The sequence below is a fragment of the Medicago truncatula genome, chromosome 4 (genome assembly GCF_003473485.1).
Source record: "Medicago truncatula cultivar Jemalong A17 chromosome 4, MtrunA17r5.0-ANR, whole genome shotgun sequence".
NCBI lineage: Eukaryota > Viridiplantae > Streptophyta > Magnoliopsida > Fabales > Fabaceae > Medicago > Medicago truncatula.
The window spans coordinates 64,489,518-64,512,111 of NC_053045.1; the positions used below are offsets into that span (position 1 = coordinate 64,489,518).

General features: G+C 34.7%; 3 protein-coding genes across 3 annotated transcripts; 2 read left to right on the forward strand and 1 right to left on the reverse strand.

The window, feature by feature from the left end:
- Positions 1 to 731: 731 nt before the first annotated feature.
- Positions 732 to 2,558, forward strand: LOC25494359 (UDP-glucose 4-epimerase GEPI42). The gene is made up of 6 exons (NM_001420959.1): positions 732 to 1,299; positions 1,373 to 1,600; positions 1,685 to 1,766; positions 1,850 to 1,932; positions 2,037 to 2,128; positions 2,223 to 2,558. The coding sequence occupies exons 1-6, from the start codon at positions 760 to 762 to the stop codon at positions 2,320 to 2,322; spliced, it is 1,125 nt and encodes a 374-aa protein (NP_001407888.1). The 5' UTR covers positions 732 to 759; the 3' UTR covers positions 2,323 to 2,558.
- Positions 2,559 to 3,333: 775 nt separating this feature from the next.
- Positions 3,334 to 8,579, reverse strand: LOC25494360 (GTPase Der). Its single transcript, NM_001420950.1, has 6 exons — positions 7,711 to 8,579; positions 7,382 to 7,608; positions 5,280 to 5,405; positions 4,564 to 4,749; positions 4,132 to 4,269; positions 3,334 to 4,043 (listed from the first exon to the last, which is right to left on the reverse strand). Exons 1-6 carry the CDS (start codon positions 8,348 to 8,350, stop codon positions 3,723 to 3,725), a joined length of 1,638 nt encoding a protein of 545 aa, NP_001407879.1. The 5' UTR covers positions 8,351 to 8,579; the 3' UTR covers positions 3,334 to 3,722.
- Positions 8,580 to 10,490: 1,911 nt separating this feature from the next.
- LOC25494361 (PHD finger protein Alfin1) lies at positions 10,491 to 14,769 on the forward strand. Its single transcript, XM_024782584.2, has 5 exons — positions 10,491 to 10,691; positions 10,770 to 10,802; positions 11,469 to 11,697; positions 14,031 to 14,163; positions 14,265 to 14,769. The coding sequence occupies exons 1-5, from the start codon at positions 10,592 to 10,594 to the stop codon at positions 14,538 to 14,540; spliced, it is 771 nt and encodes a 256-aa protein (XP_024638352.1). The 5' UTR covers positions 10,491 to 10,591; the 3' UTR covers positions 14,541 to 14,769.
- The last annotated feature ends 7,825 nt before the right edge of the window (positions 14,770 to 22,594 follow it).

Consider the following 22,594-nt stretch of genomic DNA (forward strand, 5'->3'; position numbering starts at 1 on the left):
GAGTCATTCTTATAATATTTTGAATTTTTCTGGAAAATTTTATTAAATAATATGAATTCTACATATGAGTTTACTTTAAAAGAGGGACCAAAAGTGAAGATTGAAAACTTTATAGGGACTAAAAGTTGAAGGAAAATTTTAGAGGGACTAAAACGAAAAGTTGACATATTTATAGGGACCAAAAACATATTTAACCCAAATTTTTTAAGTGAATAAAGATCAATGACTCCATCCGAGCCAACTCTCAGTGAATAAATATAGTTCGTTACTAACTACTATTCATTTTAGAGGAGCCAAATCAATGGTAGATATATACTCCTTTGATTTGCTAAGTTCTTCAACAACAGTCATTCATATATTTTCACCGACCTCTCAGTAAAATGTTACTTACTAGTGCAATTAAAAAGTAACTAGCACAGAATGTTACATGCAAATTAGATCCTGCTATCTCGACTAGTTAGCATGAACTTTTCTAACACCACAAAGTGGTACGGCGCTGCTTTGATTTAGATTGTTGATTTGAAAGAAAACGCTACAATATGGGATTTGTTTGTTATAAGATACATAACATGAACATATTTATCAGGGACAGGTGTGTTTTAACTTGTAGTGAATCAAGGTTCTAGTGATCCATTACCTAATGTGATTGAGGACACCACATTCAACCATAAAATTAATCATCGTAATTTAATACTATAATATAAAATAAAGGGAACATCAATTTGAAATAATGTTGAAAGCAGGGCTGGTGTTATAAAAATGAGGCCATGGAGAGAGGGAATTAGGAATTGGAAAGAGATGGTGAGTGGGCAGTACCAATCGTCGGAAAGGAAAACGATAATGGTAACCGGTGGGGCGGGGTTCATCGGATCACACACGGTTGTTCAGCTTCTAAAACAGGGCTATACAGTTTCCATTATCGACAATCTCTACAATTCCGTCATGGAAGCTGTCCACAGGGTTCGCCATTTGGTTGGTCCTCAACTTTCCAACAACCTCCGCTTTCACCACGTCGATCTCCGCAACAAGCAAGAGTTGGAGATGATCTTCTCTAAAACCAAGTTTGACGCTGTGATCCACTTTGGTGGTCTAAAAGCGGTGGGAGAAAGTGTCGCAGAGCCACTCAAATATTTTGATCACAACTTGGTTGGCAGCATCAATCTTTTTCAAGTGATGGCTAAATTTCAGTGTAAAAAGATGGTATTGTCATCCTCTGCAGCAGTTTATGGTCAACCAGAAGAAATTCCCTGCGTTGAGGACTTCCACTTGCAAGCCATGAATCCTTATGGAAGAACCAAGGTACTTAACTCAATATCTATCCATTAAAATAATGAATAATGATACTTAATCTGGCATATATGATATATGACAGCTTTTCGCGGAAGAGATTGCACGAGATATTCAAAAGGCAGAGCCAGAGTGGAGGATAATATTGCTGAGATACTTCAATCCGGTTGGGGCACATGAGAGCGGTGAGATTGGCGAAGATCCAAGGGGCATACCCAATAATCTGATGCCTTACTTAACCCAAGTTGCAGTTGGAAGATTGCCTGAGCTCAACGTTTATGGTCATGATTATCCCACCAAAGATGGCACTGCGGTGAGTGTCTTAATTCACTCATCATATTGATATTTACCGGTTAGCACCCAACATAGATTCTGATACTGACAATATATGAATCAGATACGGGACTTTATCCATGTAATGGACTTGGCAGATGGTCACATTGCTGCGTTGCGAAAGCTTTTTGCGACAGACAAAATCGGTCGGTACCTACTTACATTTAAATGTTTATTTGAATTGTAGATTAGAGCTAACCAGGACTTAATTACATGCTGTTATTATTAGGTTGTGGTGCCTACAACTTGGGAACTGGCCGCGGTACATCAGTGCTTCAAATGGTTGCTGCATTTGAAGAGGCTTCTGGCAAGGTCTTTTTTTATAATCTTCTGTACTGTAACATGTATGCGTTTCCGAATGTATTGTATTGTGTTCTTAATCCTTCATTTAGCTCCTTCTTGGATCTGTTTTCCAGAAAATTCCTATTAAAATGTGTCCAAGGAGGCCCGGAGATGCTACTGCTATCTATGCATCTACGCGTAAGGCTGAAAATGAACTTGGTTGGAAGTAAGTACTACTATGTTTCATTGGGAGGAAGGGAGGAGGGATTATTACATTCTTTTAATTAACTAATAATAAAAAGAGTGCGATTGATTGACAGGGCAAAATACGGTATAGAGGAGATGTGCAGAGACCAATGGAATTGGGCAAGCAACAATCCATGGGGATACCAGCTTGAGCCTGGGTTCGGGAATCATTGAATTTGAACTACCTTCATCTTCACTTTCACCTTCCGCACATATACACTTCATCCTACTATCCTCGTTCTCTTGTATTTTGTCCTTCTACCATACTACCTAAGATATAAATTTTGATGTTCCTTTTGTTATACGTACAGTTCAATTGATTCTTCACTCATTAAGACCATATACCTAGAAAAGGGCTCTGTGATTAAAAAAAATAAGAGATGAGTTAATAATAATAAAATGTTTCTTTAGATCAGGTTTTCGCAAATTTCTCAGTGTCATTTGGGGATTGCTTATTGCTACCTACGTTTTATACACAGACTACAGTAATAATCGTTTTGGTTCGAGATTAATAATAACCTCTCTTTAAATATACTTACGCTTTATCTACAATTCGCTTTCTTAGCTTCCTGAAACTAGTACACGATGAAAAATACGTAGTCAAATACGGTTTCCGATTGATTGAAGTTGCAAACTCTGAATTTTGGTTTCAGTTGTTTGATTCCTGTATAACATGAATATTTTTTTTGTTTTAGTTCCGGTAAATTTGACTTTCTATTTATCTCAAAAATTGTTTTATGTCAAAGCTATTCGCTATTATTTTATCCCAGAAAACGTAGTTCTTACCTTTACTTTTTCAAATACAGTAAGAAAAACATATCATAAGGCCTTAATCTTCATATACCATACCTCTTATCTTGATGACTAAAGTCTAAAATAAATATAAGCTGCCTGCCTTTATCGTCTCTTATTTGCTAATTTGATTCCAATAATTTCATGCTTTAATATATCTGTTCACCCTGCAATACAACTATTCTACAGTATACTAATTTTGAACTTAACCATTTTCTAAATTGCAGTGGACTAGGTACACCAAAATATCAACTTCCAATTTTTTTCTGCTTAATGATTTTTTTTGTTATCAAATACGTATTATGTTATCTCTTGGCATGAAATAATATTGTTTATAACTAAAACCAACCCTCCATATTCTAGTTCTAGTATTACGTATATACAAGTTCAGCATATTTGAAATTGTACTTAAATCATTATCACACATGGTATATACAGGTTCAGCAGATTTGAAATTGCACTTAAATCATTATCACACATGGTTCAAGAATTCCTGGTCAAGGGAAAAACTAAAATAAATAAAAGTAGGCATCTAAGACCTCGTTTGTTTGTGATTTTTTTACCTCGAGCATAGTTCGAGGCAGCACCGGGTTGCCCTTCCCGGACCCCGGATATGCGGGAGCTTTAGTGCACCGGGTTGCCCTTTTTATAGTTCGAGGCAGCACCAGCAGAAGTAAAAATATTTCCTTCGGTCAAACACTTCTTTGGAGCTTATGGAAACAAAAGGTATATTATTAGAGGGTATCTAGCTCCCTTTTGCAATTTGCAGAATAGGGTGATGCTCATGCCTTTGATTCAACTAAGTCGCCTTTATCTCTCTTGTCAGACTTAATCCTTAAAGCCACTCTGCCAATTGGATGGCTACTCTTGCTACTCCCACCAACATCTTTCTTAGCAATAGAACGCTGCATGATCCTTATAGGAATTCCACCCAAATCAAAGTCATCTTTCAAGGATTTTGTTAGGAACCTGGTGTCTGTATCAGAAAGCTTGGTCTTCCCGTGCACAAACGCAACAAATGTAGGCGGTCGAGCCTTAACCTGAGTAAAATACTTGATCTTAGGCTGTGCTGCCTGGTCTTTCCAAGAATGTCTGCTCATAACCTGATCAAAAACAATCGGGAGAAAGAATACTTACTACCAATTGCACATTTTACTCTTCACCCAAAGTTGTAATTGAAGTAGTTAATACCTTTTGCAACCAACGGTTAAGACGAGCTGTAGATAATCTTGTACACCATTTTTCGTATGTATCAATGACCTGATGCAAGACGGTTGTACGGCCCCTTCCCTCCAATGCTGAAATGAATACTACTGGGATTCCGGTAACCTGTTGAAAATTGCCAATACTCAATAGTAAATTACAATACAAACAATGGGTAAAGTTTGTTATTCATTCACTAAAAGCAAAGAAAGAGGGATGTTGAGGACTGTATGATAAGTCGATAACCTCACAGATTTTGCTTGTTCTTTTTTTCAACTTCAACTTATCTATTTTAATATCATGTTAAAACACAAATTTGGACGTCTATTTTTAAAAAAAGTTAACATTTTAAACATCGTGTATAATAGTCCAATATATTGAACATCTAGACGAAATTAAGCTCATAACTACATGGCAAACCTGTGGTATAATTGTCTGGATTTCTTGTTGAACAGCCTCCAGAACCTGCTCATAGGATGCTGATTTGTTTTTTCCCCTTAGAAGATCCATCTTGTTCACAATCACAACAAGACCACGTCCCTCTTCCACGGCTCGTCTGGCTATAACTACTTCAGCATGTTTCATACTTCGTTTAGCACTTACTATCTGGTCAACATAGACTTTCCAATAAAAAAAACCTTATAACAAGATTAAATATTTAATTAACACCTTGAAAATAGAGAGGAGAGACCTTTCTGATTGATCACGTTTTTAATAAAGGGTGTTACAAACATGAACACATACTTCACATTCACAAATGCATCATAATGGACAACATAACTTCATTTAAGGGGTAAAGTGTAAACCAAAAATTATGGGACTGAAGCAGGACGCATGTTTCTTTCATCAGAGAGAACAAACCACCCTAGAACTATCGAGTCTTCAATGAAAAAGTATTTGGGAAAATAATCAGCAAAATCCAAAAATCTTAGTAGATTCAAAATTTCTACAAGATAAATGAATTACTAGAACAATTACATTCTGATTGGGCTCAAATGTGAGTTTAATTATTAGAAATGTGTGAAACCAAATTAGAACAATAAACATTATGAATATAAACTTCGCATGTTAAAACATTGGTTGATTATATCACATTTTGGCACTATTGTCTGAAACATGCAATATAAGCAGCATACCTCGCCGGCATCTAGTACCAAAGCAATTATATGAGCCCGGAGTAGACTCTTCCTTGATTGCATAATGCTCAAGGATGATGCTCCTTTCTCCAGTTTTGTCCTCTGCAACCAACCAGCAGTATCAACCTGAATGGCAGCAAAACATTCTAAATTTTAAAAATGTAACCGGAGTTTCAATGTTAAATGTTTACTCTGCGTTTATGATAGGTACTGAAAAATGAAATAAAACAAAAACGAAAAATTCACTCTATTGATAATGAACTTCAGGCCTGTATCAAGTTGATATCAGGTTCTGGGTTCTTGAAAACTAAGGGGTGTCCTCAGCCATCAGATTCAAGACCTCGAGTAATTTTCAGGAAATGAAGTTGTCGTATACCCAACAACCTACCAAGAACAGCACTTGTCTGTCTAATTCTACTCTGTGTTGTAAAAGATTGATTGGAAGTCAATTCTTCTCAGCGTTATCGATGGCAGTAAATGGTGGAAGGGAAAAATTCCGCTATTTCCGCCATAAAACACCATATCGCCACTATCCTTCACAAATTGGCTATAGCGGTTGGCAAAAAACTGCCACCCCAATCTGCCATGACCGTAATTTAATAACATTGATCCTTTACTCTACAAGGACAATTGGAGTGTCTTGTCTCTCAAATCCAAATCCTGCTGTTATTTCTTAAGCCCTACTTCCCTATCTTCTTCCTCCATGTCCTCCATCAAAGGCGGTTAGTATGGTGATTCTTAAATTTGCACACATCCTCGGGTCTCCATTCTATCCTCCCTTCAAACATGTCCCTCTTTATTTCTATCCTACAATCTATCTTGGTAGAGTAATAATGGGACACATCATGGAGGATTGAACTAAGCTCTAGATAGTAGATAGTGGATACCATGTTGAAGTTGTGAGATTTTAGATAAAGGAGGAGAGAAAATAAAATAAAAATATTGATATAATTGATAATGACTTAGTACGAAAGACTAAACAGTAATCTCTCTTTATAGAGATACACACACTCGATCCTAAATAAATAAGAAAATTGGGGAAAACAGTAATAATACTAAGCAACAGGTATGTAAAATAATCATAGGTGATAATCTAAGATACATCAAAATTGAAAACTAATCATATGGGATAAACCAAGACATTCCATAATAATATCAAGATATTATCCGATTTTTTTCCAACAACTCTCGTTCCTCCATCGCATCTCATGTACTAACCAAAAAAATAACTGAAACGAGAATGAAAAATTTAGCGTATTTACGCTTGCTTCAAGCACCTATGTAGGTGACATCAAGTATTGGGTACTAGAAAATTAAAAGAAGAATGTAGAAGAGAGGATTAAACAAAATAGCCAAGGCAATCAGAGAGTGGTCAGTCTCTCCAAAAGAGTCCCAACTATTTCTGGCCGTATCTCCCCCAATTCATACCCGTCCCCTTGCAACCAAATAACACACCCACTACTGCCACTAGCCCCCCTCCAGCCAACTCAACAGTTCGTTACAGAGTAGGGTGTCTTTTTAACATCTATCACTGGCTTACAATTCCCTGCATCCTATCCCCACTTTATTCTTATGTGCACATTAGTTATTTTAGGGGTTTTCCAGTCTTGTTGGTTTATCACCTATATATTAAAGCAGACCCTATTTAATATGACAACAATTAAATTAAGTTCAATCAAAATACTAATTTGGATGCTTACAAACATGAATCAGCATGGTTGACAATTAAATATGCAATTGATGTGTTACGAATAGAGATTTGAAACCAAGGAAAATCAGAATTGTAGCAAATTGATTTGGAGCTGATCATGCTAGGCAAATTGTGCAATACTTCCCCTAATGATGTATATAACGGGGCATTATGAATTTACAGACAAGACTAGTGAAATTGCATATCGCCAAGGCTACATGCAGCAAAGAAGCTCGCGGTACTTGAATGCGCACATAAATTGGAAAAGAAATGTGTGGCAATAATATCTAATTTGAAGGTCAGAGAAACAAATAACTACTATACTATGTTTTCCTCCAACAAGATACATTCCTTTAGATTCTGTCAGTTTCCAACTCTAAAACACTACTAAAAGTCCAAAACCAAAACTTACCAGATAAATAGTTCTTCCTTGAAATTCAAACTGAGTTCTGATTGCATCTCTTGTGAGACCAGCTTCGGGACCCACAAGAACACGATCTTCTTGCAACAATGTATTCAGCAAGGTTGATTTACCAACATTGGGGCGTCCTACAATTGCTAGCTGCAATGGCAGCTTGCTTTCGTCAGCCTCAGGGAAACTAGACTCATCACCACAGGTATTCTCCTTAGCACTTTCATCTATGATGAATAACAATTGAATGCAGAATCAAAAGAAGATATTAGAATCAAAATAAGCTTGAAGTTATCATTTTTATAATAAATAAATAAAAGGGTACTTACTCAGCATATAGTCCTCCAAAACAGGTTGAAGTGAGAGAAACAAGTCATGCATACCAAGTCCAGTCTCAGCAGAAATAGCAATAGGATCTCCAAACCCTAAACGGGACATTTCATTGGCAGAAGAAGCAAGAGAGCCATCAACATCAAAGAGGGATTCAGATTTATTCATAACAAGAATAGGTTTAAGTTGAGGTGCATTTTTGCGCAACCATTTTCCAACTTCCTGATCAAGAGGATGAAGACCAGCTCTAGCATCAGTGAGGAAGAGTAAGGAATGAGAAGTAGACAAGACATTAGCAGTGAAAGAAGCAGTTCTATGGAGAATGGAACCAGAAGTGGCTTCAGCTTCCAAACCAGCAGAGTCCAAAACTCTGAAACGCAAGTGACCTAATTTGGCGACTCCTTCACGAATGTCGCGGGTGACATGATCGTCGGGTGTGTTGTAAACAAGAGCCTCCCTTCGACGAATGAGACGATTAAAGAGTGCTGATTTTCCGACGTTAGGTCGACCGAGAATGATGACGGTGGGGAGACGAGATATTTCAACTTTAGTAAAATCCAAGTTCTTCTTCTTAGTACAGAAACCTCTACTGAAAGTGCGGCGGGTCCACCGGAAAAGGAATATATTGGAATTAGACATAGCGAGTTAAGAAGAGGTGTGGTTTTCTCTTTCAAGCATTTTATCAAACAATTGCCAATGCCGCCGCACTGTTGGTTGATTCCGATGAGTGTAAACTCATTCACTTTCACTACATATCAATTCAACAATCAATCAATCAATCAATGTTTAAGTGAACGTGACGTGAGGATTTGATTTTGGAAAGATCATAGAACTCAGCCTGATGTTGTAATTCTCGCCAAGCTTGCTGGGTTGGAGAAGAGGTGGTGGAGGAGAAAGGGAGAAATACAATACATATTGGATTTGCTGTGTTGTGGATTTTAAGTGAAAGTGAATCTCAACAGTTGCTTTGATCCAATGACTGTGTTATTGTTAAAGAAATATAATGAATGTGTGTGTATTTTATTATCAATGACTTACATAAATTCAAGATGAAAAATAAGGCTTACATTATTTTTTTTATTTTTAAAAAAATATATAGGTGAGCGATGAATTTTTTATCAAATAATGTGGCATATTTTTTGTTTGGAAGAAGTTAAAATGAAATACATTACTGAAAATCTAAAAAATTTCAGCACAAAAAATGCAAAAAAAAAAAAAAAACAATAAAAAGAGCATCAGTTTGCTTCACAAAAATAAGAAACTAAAAAGAAGTTGGAAAATCATACACCCTCCGGTCACTAATATAAGCAAAAAAACTACATTTTAGGTTCATTCATTTAATGATGTATGTGGTCTATAATAAAGACTATATGCATCATTAAATGAATGAATCTAAAATGTAGTTTTTTGCTTATATTAGTGACCGGAGGGTGTACATATGAATCTTCAAACAAGATAATGGGTTAAGCCACCACAAACTATAAGAATATGCAAAATTTGAACGATTTTATCAAGAGGAATGCTAATGACACTTGTTTTTCAACACTCTCTTTAACACTCATTCTCTTATCGGATGAAACCAACCTATGACCCGACACTTTAAGAGATACCCATTTCTAAAGTGTGGAACACACTATGATTTAAGTCAATACAAAAGTGAGTGTTGGAGAGAGTATTGAGAATGGAACGATGCTAACACTACTCTTTTATCAAAGCTTGGGCAAACGCTATCACCTATAACTGCTTTTCTCGAACTGTGGCTTTCGCTCCAAGAGCTTGCAGATTCAAAGGATAATGTCATGGGTCAAATATGTTAACATCAAAGTCCAAATGAAAGAATTGAATTTATGAACAATGAGTATATTGTGAGCTTTTTAATTATCACCTCGAGGATAAGGTGTTTGTGCATGATCAATGGAATGTAATAACCTAAGATAAACCCAATATAATAGAGTAGTCCAAGTAGGTAAAGATTATGATGAGTTAGTTGTATTAGATATTTTAATGGATGAGCCACCGTGTTCTAGAAGGATCCAAAGAGATATTTTTTGCGATGAGTCATTGGAATGTCAATGCTATAAATAATTGGTTGGTCATTATAATCATTATCAAATGAATGAATGGAGAATATAATTATGTTACAATATTGTAGTTGTAACTTTTAGTCCCCTTTTAAAGTAACTATCATCCATTAACGAACAACCCTAAAAGTTGTTCAAGCACCAATTGTAATGAACAACTTTTGAAATGATAAAATAAACAAGTATTTAATATTCTCCCTTCAAAACAAAAGTATTAAATATTTTAATTTTATAACTTTTTTTTAAAACTTATGTTTTAATCCATATTACCCTACTATAAATTTAATAAAATATGTCATCGTGAGCTTAGCGATAGGGACAATGCATAATAAATGTAAGGTTTGGGGTTCGAACCCTGACAACAACAAAAAAGAAAATTAATAGTTTTTTTTTTATAGTTTATAATATATGTTTTTAATATAAAATAAATTAAGTTATATTTTAAGAGTGGGAGGAAAAATTAGATTATATATTATATTATCATGGTGAGAGTAGTTGGGTTATCCATAGTCAACCCCGTATTTTTAATAAAAACTTTTGCTTGCCTTGCTACATTGCTTCGGTCGCCTGGCCTCATTGAATCCGGATAAACACGAACTCCGTTCATCATGTATTTTTAAAATAGTGGAAAAGAAGAGGTAATAATAATAATAATAAAAAAAAAAAAACAAATAATAATAAAAATTATATAAAACCCTAGGAAGAAAAAGAAAAAGAAAAGCGAAAATCTAGTGGGAGTGGGAGTGAAATATATAATTGAAATTGAAATTGAAATTGAAGAGAAGAGAAGAGAAAGAGGATGGAAGGAATGGCACAGCACCCGGTACCTCGAACTGTTGAAGAAGTTTTTAGCGATTACAAAGGCAGACGCGCCGGTTTGATCAAAGCTCTCACTACTGGTCAGTCACTTCATCATTCTCGCGACTATTATTTTTAAACATTTTTACTTAATCATCCTTATTCTTCTTCTCTTTCAGACGTTGAAAAGTTTTACCAGCTCTGCGATCCCGGTTAGTTCTCTCTCTCTCTCCTTTTCTTCACCGTGTGTCTGCGCGCTTTCATAATTCTACAATTCAGTACCCGTTATTTTCTGCTATGCTCTTACTCCTAGGGTTTTCCTTTTTTTTTCTTTTCTACTTTGCTATTCATATGCTTTGCTTGCATTTTCATCAACACTCAATTACATATGCCCACTCTTTGTCTACAATTCACAACTTTTCTGCTGCAGGTCGGGGCGGGACGGAGAATTGGGTATTACTGAATTAATACTGCCCATGCCTCATTTTTTATCAAGGATTTCTGCTGACTTAAAACACTTGAATTTTTGCCACCGAAATCAATAACACCAGACCACTTATCTTTCCCATAAATGCAAGAATCAACTGCAACTAATTCTCATTTTGTTTTCTCCTCTTCCTTTCAATTCACTGCTACATTTTTAGGGTTATTTTAGTTATTACCAATTTACCTGTCACTTCTACTACCTTCATTTCCTTCTCACTCTTGAAGGTGGTTTAAAAGTCATTGTTGCTCAATATGATAATAAATCATTTATTCTAATGCATGTTTCCAAATCTATCCTTTCTTTCTAAACTAGCCATGTCTCTCAAATTTCAGAAGAACCCATAAAAAGTTATTATTTGTTAAAATTATACTCTTCTCATTGACAATTGCAGAAAAGGAGAATTTGTGCCTCTATGGGTTTCCAAATGAAACATGGGAAGTGAACTTGCCTGTCGAGGAAGTGCCTCCTGAACTTCCCGAGCCAGCATTGGGTATAAACTTTGCTCGGGATGGAATGCAGGAGAAGGACTGGTTATCACTGGTTGCAGTTCACAGTGACTCATGGCTGCTCGCTGTTGCTTTCTATTTTGGTGCCCGCTTTGGATTTGGTAAGAATGATAGGTAAGAATTTCTCTTCTCTATTATACTTATGCAAAAATTGTCTAAGCGTATAAAACTTAGAAATTTCTCTGTTATTCTTATAGAACTCTCAACTTTTTCCTTATACTTATTTCCGGCCTTGATTTTTATTTTCCTTCAAGTGTTGACTTTGCATATACCTGCTAGTTTTGAACTTCTTTGATGCATCTAGGCTGTTCAGAATCATTCATTCAAGCACTGCACAATATTTGCATTAAGTTTTATCAATTTAATCTATTTGAAATTTGCAATGTGCTTTGTCTATGTGTGAAACTGCTAATTTTATATTTTAGTTATTTTTTGCTTCTCAATAGTCTTTTAAATATGTAGACAAACATGAAAAATTGGAAGTTATGTAATGTTCTTGTTGCTTAGTAGTATGCTCATAAATGGCTCAGTAGTAATAGTTCTCTTACTATAATCTCAGTCCCCCTTGTTGAGAAAGTTATGGATTATGTTTGAACAATTACAACACAAAAATCAACATGGGACGTGACTATGGGATGCTTATTCTTTCTCATGACTGTTAGGTATCTGGTGGTATTGATAGGGTAACTGCTGATGCAGTCGGTTATTTTAATATATAGTCAGTTATTTTAATATATAGTTAGTTATTTTAATATATAGTTATTTAGGAGCAGTTAGCATTTTGTATAATATGCAGTATTTGTGTTGATTAGGAGCAGTTAGGCAGTTTATGCAGTAATTTGTATTGATTAGGAGCGGTTACAGGAAGTTCAAGCCATTTGTTTGTATAAATAATGCCATTTGGCCACAACAGTAGGGGGAATTCAGAATTATTAAATTAGAAACCTTATTGGTTTTGGGCAGAGAGAGAGAAATGTCTCTTCTCTGAGGAGCTTTTGCTCTAGGATTACAGAGGGATAATCTTCTGTAATATTTTCTTTTCAATCAATAATACTATTTCTTTTGTTTCTCTTTAATTCGGGTTCCTAACAATGACTATGGAGGTTCTGTGCTTCGCAAAATATTGGGGTGGAGTGGATCTTTGTTGCGGCCATAGCGCTGCGCGGGGGCAGCTAAATCACGGAGGAATGGTAGAGAAATTGCGGAGAAGATGGGGACAACGAATAAGATAAGCAAAAAAGTAAAAAATGCCCTCGTTTTTATCACAAAACAACAAAAAGGCCCTTGTTTTTCATTTTGAACCATGTAGAGTTTTTGACTTCTGTGACCTCTCTTCGCTTCCACGATCTCACCTCTCTGTGACCTTTGATGTTGTGCGACTCCAGCGCGGCTAGTGCTGACTCCGGCGACCTTCTCTCCCCTGTACTCTACGTGACAAAATCTCCTCTTCTCCCCTGTTTTTCTCTTCCATAGACTTTGGTACTATAGCATTTTGGGAGTCGCCCATTATGATACGCTGACCATCATTGGCCACATAGTTTTGGATAACATGGATCGATTGTACAAAATGATGGGGAGATAGATGACCACGTCAATCACAGGATCTTTGTAGGATGGATGAAACAGAAGAATGATTAGTGTAATTGGCATTAGAAAAGTATCACTACAGTTTAAAGAAGAGTTTTACCTATAAGACCAATGATGCTGTATGGGACTACATAGGGGCAGTAAAGAGCCATCAAGAAAGTGAGCTGAGTGTTTTATAGATGATAATGTTACAATGATGAGTGGTTACATAAGATTAGCAAAGGTGATTGAGTCTTGCCTTAAGTGGTTTTGAGTGTAGAATAGATGGTAGATTCTTGCCTTAAGTGCTTTGGGGATGTGGGGAGAAGAACCAAGGTATCCCCAGTTGGAGGATGGTCCGATTCTGATACTTAAGGTAGAGGGATATAACAAAAACTTTAGGTTAAATCATTTAGGGAAATTAAGTTAGTCAACCTTGTGCTACAAAGCTCTTGTCATGGCAGGGTCCAGGGAAGGGTTGAAGCCATTATAGGTCTATTGTTGGCAGCCTTATCCTGCATTTGCAAGAAGCAGATTCCCCAATTTTAATCCGTCATCTTTGAGATATTTACTTGAGTCACCCCCTCCCATTGGATCCCTTTTCCCTATACAGTTGACAATGACTCAGTTGAATATCAAAAATGATAGTCCAATCAAATATAAAATCAAGAATTGGGGAGATGTATGATATTTCTTTTGCATAATAATTGGCGTAGGGCAGGTCAAGAAGAAAAAAAAAAATCAAAAAGCCATATTTCTTAAGGAGCCTCAACAAGAAAATGCATATTGCTAGAAATCTGGAGAATGTTGAGCTCTAAGTTTGTACTTGATATTAATATTTAGGAGTTTCATCTAATTTTGGTTGAAATGGTTATTTACAGGAAAAGGCTTTTTCAGATGATAAATGATCTGCCAACTGTCTTTGAGCTTGCAACAGGAACTGCTAAGCAATCAAAGGATCAACTGACTGCTCACAACAATGGTAGCAATAGCAAGTACAAATCAAGTGGAAAGGTATACAGTTTTCCATTTCATATTTTTATTTTATGTTTCTATCACTGCCATGCATATGGAATTCACTCGTGTTTTCCTGTTTGGATGCTTCCTTTTAACAGTCCCGCCAGTCTGAATCTCAGACCAAGGGTGTGAAGATGTCTGCACCAGTCAAAGAAGAGGTTGACAGTGGAGAAGAAGAGGAAGATGATGATGAACAAGGTGCAACCTGTGGTGCTTGTGGTGATAATTATGGCACCGATGAATTCTGGATCTGTTGTGATATGTGCGAGAAATGGTTCCATGGTAAATGTGTTAAAATTACTCCTGCCAAGGCTGAACACATCAAGCAATACAAGTGCCCTGGCTGCAGTATCAAGAAGCCAAGAATTGGATAGCTCTGAACGTTTGGACCATTAGCGGGCAAGATTAGAATGTTTGATAGCATTTTTATAAGTGAAACCCTTGTTACCTGTTCTAGTCAATGCACTTTAGTGACTATGCAGACAGAATTTCAAGTTTTGTGACTCCATTCCTACTGTCTACTATTTATGGGAATTTGCGTTTTTAAGTAGTCATTGGCAACAAAAATATTATATAAATATATTTTGCAGTTTCTGGTTTTAATTTAATAAATATTTTGTTTCTGCATTTTTTTAAAAGGGGAACCAAATTGTAAAGCAGACTCATTTGGAGAGTCTCCGAGATTGTCCTCAAAGAGACTTGGATGCTGCTCGTGGCAAGGTTCTTGGCTTTTATGGGACATGAGTGCATTTCATTTAATATTGAAGGATGTTGAGTTCCGAAAGAAAGAGAAAAACAAGGTATTGATAATTCAAACATTTATTTTAAGTGGGGTTTCATTTTTAACAGCCTCTTGAGGAAATTTGAGGGGACTGAAGGATGACAGTTCCAATTGTTTGAATGCTTAGATTAAGCTACCATGGAGAAATGATCTTGAGATTTGCATTGAAGCTACTGTTGAGAAGGGTTCTTGAGATTTGTATTTAGTTCAGTTCTTTTTACTTCCCTTTCATCGTTTTAATGCTTGGTGTGGTGAGGTGAAGACCAGAACACAATTTGAATATTGGTGTACAGTTCTGATCTTGGCCATTCGAACATCAGTGTAATTTCTCTTTGGGGTGTCGTCTTTGATTGAAAATCTTCAGATTGCATACTTGCGGGATTAACCTCTCTCTGATTAAAAGTTTTAGTTAGGTATAATTTTTCCCAGAGTGATAATTTCAGGATTCAAAACCTTTGTTGTTACAGAAATTTTTCTTAGGTCCATCATTTTTCTTTCACTCTGATAACAATTGTTGGATGTCAGAATGCTTGTTTAGAATTGTTTGTTAACATTCAAATGTAATTGGGTCTAGGAATAAATAAAATAGTGAAAACAAAATTTAAAAGCTCCCTTTCAATTTGAAACAACATTTTCACTTTATTGTCAGAAATTTAATTGGGTCAAGAAATAAATACTAAAAAGTTTATAAACATGAAAAGAAAATTTTGGTTCCTTTTCAATTTTTAAATAACATTTTGATTGTTACGATTGAACACAAACAAGATCATGAATGAGTCAAATTAACTTCTTCATCGAGTTTATCCATGCACACCTTGAATTTTTTAGTATGTTTTAGGCTGAATAAAATTTGCCCTAGTAACATGAACATATTTCATCAAGGTAGCGTCTAACTCGATCAGTCTCTTTAAATCATACAAACCAACTATAGAGAACATGATTATCACATTGTCGTTGCGCAGGAGTTTCATATGGGTGAATTGAACGTGTCCATCTGAATTGATTGACGAACGACAATACTCAACACTAATCATCCTTCTTGTGTCTCTTTTATTGAGACAACTATTAATCCGGTCTAGTTAATCTTTTAAGTCAACAAAGTTCGTAAACATATTTGGTTTTTCCCTATTGTAGTAAATTATTGTGGTGAAGTTCAAATGAACCAAACACACAAATTTATAGAAGTTATGTGCGTTGTAAATCACATAAATTGTCGGCGCATTGTAGACCATAAAACGTCATGTATTTGACCGATTCAAATTACATAAGCTGAAATTTACCAAACTAGATTTGAACGTCAATGTTGCGGATCTGGAGCCATGAATATTCATATCACATTGAATTTATCATATTATTTATAAACATTTTATCGTTTTATGCAATTAACATGGATGTTGTGATTTTGTTTGCAGATCCGTCATTTTTATTTTTAGTGGCTTTGAATTTGTATTGTATTGATACCCTATCAATTTGAATGAATGAATATCGTTTATATTTGTAAAATCATAAACTGTAATAATAATATAAAAATGAATAGGGATTTAATTTTAAAAATGTCGAAATTGTTAAGTCAGACGTCGTGATTGGGGTTAAAACCCCGACTCTTTCGATAACTATTTTCTTTTAGTGTATCTTAAAAATAAATGAAAAGGGTCACAAATGAAGTAATCTTAACCAAGGAAGATTTGAGTCAAAGAGGTGATTTTTGTGCCCGAACGAGACAGGATGGAAGGTGCGTCTATACATGCTTAATTTTCACTTACATAAAGAATTTTTATTTTTTCTTTTATATAAAGATAAACACTATTGTCAATTTATCCCTGTCACTGTTATACCTAATTATTTCGAGCCTTTAAGTAACTATAGGTGCCTAATTTAGTTGTAGAATAATTGAAAGGTGATGGCGTTCAACAGCAAACGTGCATTCCCTCATTCTTTTGTAAACCTTAACTAGAACATTGTCGAATGTTAAATGTGGTCGATTCTTTCAATCAAGATACAAACGTCGACTATATATATTGCGAAAGTTTGGCCTTTTTCGTTAGAGTTAACTTCGTTGATATTATTATATATGATGTTAAATTTTACTAATATAACAAACTTGAGAGAACATTATTCATTCTCAATGTTAAAAATTGTTTCTCCATATAATATATTACATTTTCCGAAGCGTTCAATTATTTTTGAACTTCCAGATATAGTACTAACGTCGGTTTCTCGCTTTATTGAATAAGAGAAATATTTTTCAACCTTAAAAATTGTATGAGTAGTTGCACTATCAACGAGACAAATATATCTATCATGGTCAAGTATGGTTCTCCGGAAACTATACCAAAAAAAAAGTATAAATAATGACCACAGAAAATCATAACTTTTGCAATCCTTCAAGGATATTTTAAATTAAGTTGTTAGTTATTCAAGAACTATATCTCAAAATTTCATAATCAATGATTCTATAAAATTAATTTTTTTTAAGCAATCATGCAAGGATGCTTATTTTTTTAGGCTTAATTACATAAATGGTCCCTTACGAGAGGAGAATGGGGGTTTGGGGTGAGGCAGTTGAGGGAATTTAATCTTGCTTTGTTAGGAAAGTGGTGTTGTCGGTTGTTGGTGGATAGAGTAGGTTTGTGGTATAGGGTACTAGCGGCGAGGTATGGTGAGGAGGCTGGGCGGTTGGAGGTTGGGGGTCGGAGTGTTTCTACTTGGTGGAGGGAGATAGCGAAGATTAGGGACGGAGTAGGGAGTGATGGGGGAGGGTGGTTCGCTGACAGGGTGTCTAGGAAGGTAGGGGAAGGATCAAATACATCATTCTGGCATGATTGGTGGTTAGACGATGTTCCTTGTGTCGGCGGTTTAGTCGCTTATTTGACTCATCGTTGAATAAGTTGATTACGGTCGCTGAAATGTTCTCTCTAGGATGAGAGGTAGGGGAGCAACGTGGAGTTGGAGGAGACGGTTGTGGGAGTAGGAGGAGGAGTTGTTAGGCGAGTGTCTCCGATTACTTAACAATTTTGTTGTGCAGACTGATGTTTCAGACAGGTGGCGGTGGCTCCCTGACATTGTGGGGGGTTACACCGTGCGCAGAGCTTACCAAATTCTTACTACCCAGGCTGATCCTTTTGGTGATGACACGAGAGATCTTGTTTGGCATAAGCAGGTACCATTGAAGGTCTCTATTCTAGCCTGAAGGTTGTTGTGGCACAGGTTGCCAACAAAACTAAATCTGTTATAGCGTGGTATCATCCAACCTGCAGCCAAATATTGTGTGGCGGGGTGCGGGAACGACGAATCAACACTTCATATGTTCATTCATTGCTATATTTTTTATGCTTTATGGCAGCATATAAGGAATTGGCTTGACATTTCAAGGGCTGATCCTTATAATGTTCATGCTCATTTCATTCAGTTTACTAACGCTATAGGAACTTCGAGGGCTCGACGTTCATTTATGCAGCTTCTGTGGCTATTTTGTGTGTGGATATTATGGAACGAACGAAACAACAAGTTATTCAATATCGTTCAAACTTCCATGATAGACTTGCTAGATAAGGTTAAATATACTTCTTTGTGGTGGCTAAAAGCTAACAATGCCACTTTTGTTTATGGTTCTCAAAGATGGTGGTTGGACCGGTTGCTTTGTTTGGGTATCGACTGACCTATGTTTTTGTTTTTTCTACTCCAACAGATTGTAATTTTTGGGTGGTCTCTTAAGTACACCTTGTGCTAAAGAGGATTCACTGCCGTTGTTAATATATTCCATTTTTTATTCTTAAAAAAAAAAAGGTCCCTTAATTAATTATGAAATTTCATGTTGGTCCCATAAATGGTTTAAATTTGTGTTAATTTTATATGATGATGAAGATAATATTTTAGTTTTTTTTTTTTTTGGGTTTTGTGATGAAGTTTATTAATTTTTCTTGATTTGATTATGAAAATGATGAATTTTCTGGGTTTGAGGATGAAAGAGGAAAACGAATGTTAACGTTTTTGAACAAAACTTAACGGAATGAATTTATTTGACTGACATAGAAAATTTATGGGACCACATTGGAACAAAAATTAATAAGGAAACCAACATAAAATCTCATAATTAGTTAAGGACCATTTATATAATTAAGCTTTTTATTTATTTATTTCATTTTAGTTCTACAAGAACTATATTCCACATAAGCTTCAAACAATGATAAAGAGAATCATTTTTTTTGGGGTGCTGCTATATCTCGCGAATAAAATCATCCCGATTATATCACGACCCACAATTTCAATTACATTTATGTGCTAAAAGCATTTAAAACTAGTTACACAACTAAAAAAGGAACCGCTTGCTACACCACTCCCCATTTATGTGCTTCTTTTTATTGGAACATATAGTTTTCCGCACTAATCGACTTAAGCACTTCTACCAAACAACCTTCTCTCCAAATACTCATTTCATTTTCAAAACCAATTATATTTACCCATAAGTCCATAACAAGAGAGCTTATTACACATGTGTATATAATGATATAGGTTTAACTAGTACATGATTAAGCTAAGTTTAAGCTAGAGGTGTTGATGTTGTTGTGGACAAGATGCCTTACTTTGTTAATTGGAATGAGTCCTACTATGATGTTTAGTCCGTGGAGAAATTTTGTTGTGCCAAGAGGATTAAACGGTGAAGTAAAGCAATAAAACAAGATTTTCCATACTCGTGGTTTTTTCGTGAAATTATTGTCGCCATATTAAGCATTATGTTTGTATGTAATCCTTTAGAGTGTGTTTGGATGATGGAATGTTTTGAGGGAATTCAAATACTTTGATGTGAATTTCATTGTTTGGATAATAATTTGAAGAATTTTCAAAATGATGGAAATTTATGAAGTATTTTGTCCAAGTTAAATTTAAAGAATTTCAAATAACACCTAAAAGTGAAGAATTTCAAAATTCTTCATTGTTATAATTTTTCAAATTTTGCATTTTGATTCTCAAATTTTCCAAAAATGTCAATTTGACCCCTCAAAGTTTACAAAAATTATAATTTGACCCCTCAAATTTTTTGAAATTTGCAAAATGACCCTAATTTCATTTTTCAAATTTGGCCCAAAAAGATTAAAATTTATAAAAGTTTCCCAAAGATTATGACAATTTTTTTTTTATTTCTCCATCCAAAATCATTTGAATTACCTATAATTCTAAATTCTTCAAAATTTCTCAATTACTCCCTCCAAAGTCCAAACACACTCTTAGAGATGTACATAATAATCAAAAGAAAATAAATTTTACAATCAAGTTAAACTTGGAAAATAATTTCACATATAATTCAAGACAAAATAAAAATTAATGATAGAATATATAATTGTGATAGAGATACACACAATAATCAAAAGAAAATAAACATAAAAGTACAACAAAGTAGTATCAAATTGTCCCGTTGATAGAGCCATCGAAACAACAACAAAGCAAAATATATATATCTTCCTTTACAACTTACAGTTGCCAATTTTCTAGTAATTCTGTCATATACTAACGATGGTATCATAGTATTGCATAATTTTGTTACATATGAGTAAGCTTTATTTTATCATTAATGCAAGTTATTCTAATAATAAATATTACAATTATATCACTTATTTCTTTGAAAGAAATTACTAACTAACTAGTATGGAAACCCGTGCCAAGCACGGCTAGACTTTTGCCAAATTTAATATATTGGGTGAAGATGTGTCATCATGCACATTTGTATGGTTGCTTTGTGTTCAATGAGTCAATTCACACCAGTGTTGTCTCTCCCGTACGGTCCAACGACAATACCATAGCTCGGCTCAACTTTGTGGGGAAAACAATAGTAGTTCTTGGTGGTAGATTATAGAGATGCATAAAGTCTCATACTTGAGAGAAAGAGGTTAACGTGTCAAGTGTGATTTAAAGTTCCATATTGGATGCAATAATAGATGTTGAACAACATATAAGTTATATAACCCATATATTAATAACTTAAGGTTTAGGGTGAAGATGTGGTGTAAAACCCACTTGTGTGGTTTCTTTTAATCTAACGTGATGATCAAACTCAATATAGGATCCCCCAAAACTCACAACATTAAGATGTACTGTTTTTTTAGTTTTTGGAAGTCATTTGTTTAATTTTGGCTTAATTGTAGCTTTGGTCACCCCATTTTCACACACTCAAATAATTTGTCCCTCCATTTCAGAATCACCTAGTTTTGGTCCCTCTTTTAGATTTTTAAACTTAAAGATGGTGATATGTCATGTTAAAATTGAAACTTATAGAGAGTTTTCAGATAATTACATTGGTATTGATCATTTTACATAATTGGATTGTATGTCATGTCATTTAAAATATGTCCATCACTGTTTTTTAGTCTTAAAATAGGAGAAAGAGACCAAAATTGAATGATTTAAAAACGAACAGGCCAATTTCAAGAGTTACTGAAAATAGGGGACTAAAACTGCAATTAAGTCTTTAATTTTTCAATTTTAAATTTTAGTTTTTGGATGCTATTCTCTTTCTTGTGATTTTTGGATGCTATTTTCTTTTGGTTAATGGTGACAAATGATAATGAAAAATTGAAGATGTGTTATGCTGGGTTGATAAATACATGTTTATTACATATTTAAAATTATGTGGCGTTTTTTACATATACAAGGCTGGATATCTTAACAGTGGTGACGCAACAACAGAGGCGGAACTCAGTGAAATATTTTTTTTTGTTAAACAATTAAATAATACTAAATTTAGTAAGTAGTTTTATTAAAATAGTTGTAGCAACTAAAATTACAAAGGAAATAATATATTTTTCATTTGTTGAAAGTGAACGAAAACTATATCATTACTAATTATTATAATGAACAAAAATTATATCATTACTAATTATTCTAACATGATACTCGTGCATAGAGACGGATGAGCGCGTTGCGCTATTTTTTAGAAGCAAGTCGCAATTGCGTAGAAATTATAATAAATAGATCTCTGTAGATATATGAATAAAAAGGAAAAATATAGACATTTGTATAAATAAATAAAAAACGATCCCCGTATTAATATATAAGTTAAAATACAGACAGATGCGTAAATTTTTTAAAAAAAGTTTCCTTATTAATATATGAGTGAAAATACACACACATGCATAAATATAAAAAAAAAAATTATGTGTTTGTGTTAATATATGAGTAAAATTATACAGTGAATTGATAAAAAGAAATTGGGTCTGGGTTAGTGTGACACTTGTCACACCATGTCTTGTTCAATGCCCCTGCGCAACAAGCAAGACCAAAAACAATAGAGAATCAATATTACTTCAGGTGGTTGGAGTTTCGGGCTGATAACATGTTATAAAATAAATTAAATGACAAGATAAAAAATAGAGAAGATGATCAAAGACCAAGAAGATGAGAGTTTTTGTATTATTCTCTTCACAATGATGTTTTTATACTAAAACAAAACATAAGTCATATTTATAAGACATAAATGAGCAAGTGAATGATGAAAACAATTAACCACCACTAACCATCCACTCACTAATAAAGATTATAGGAAGGTGGAAGACTAAAGATGAACATCCACCAAATTATATATTCATAACATAATTTAATATAATGATATAAAAAATGGTTATTTTATTTTATGAAATTATTGCTATGATTGGT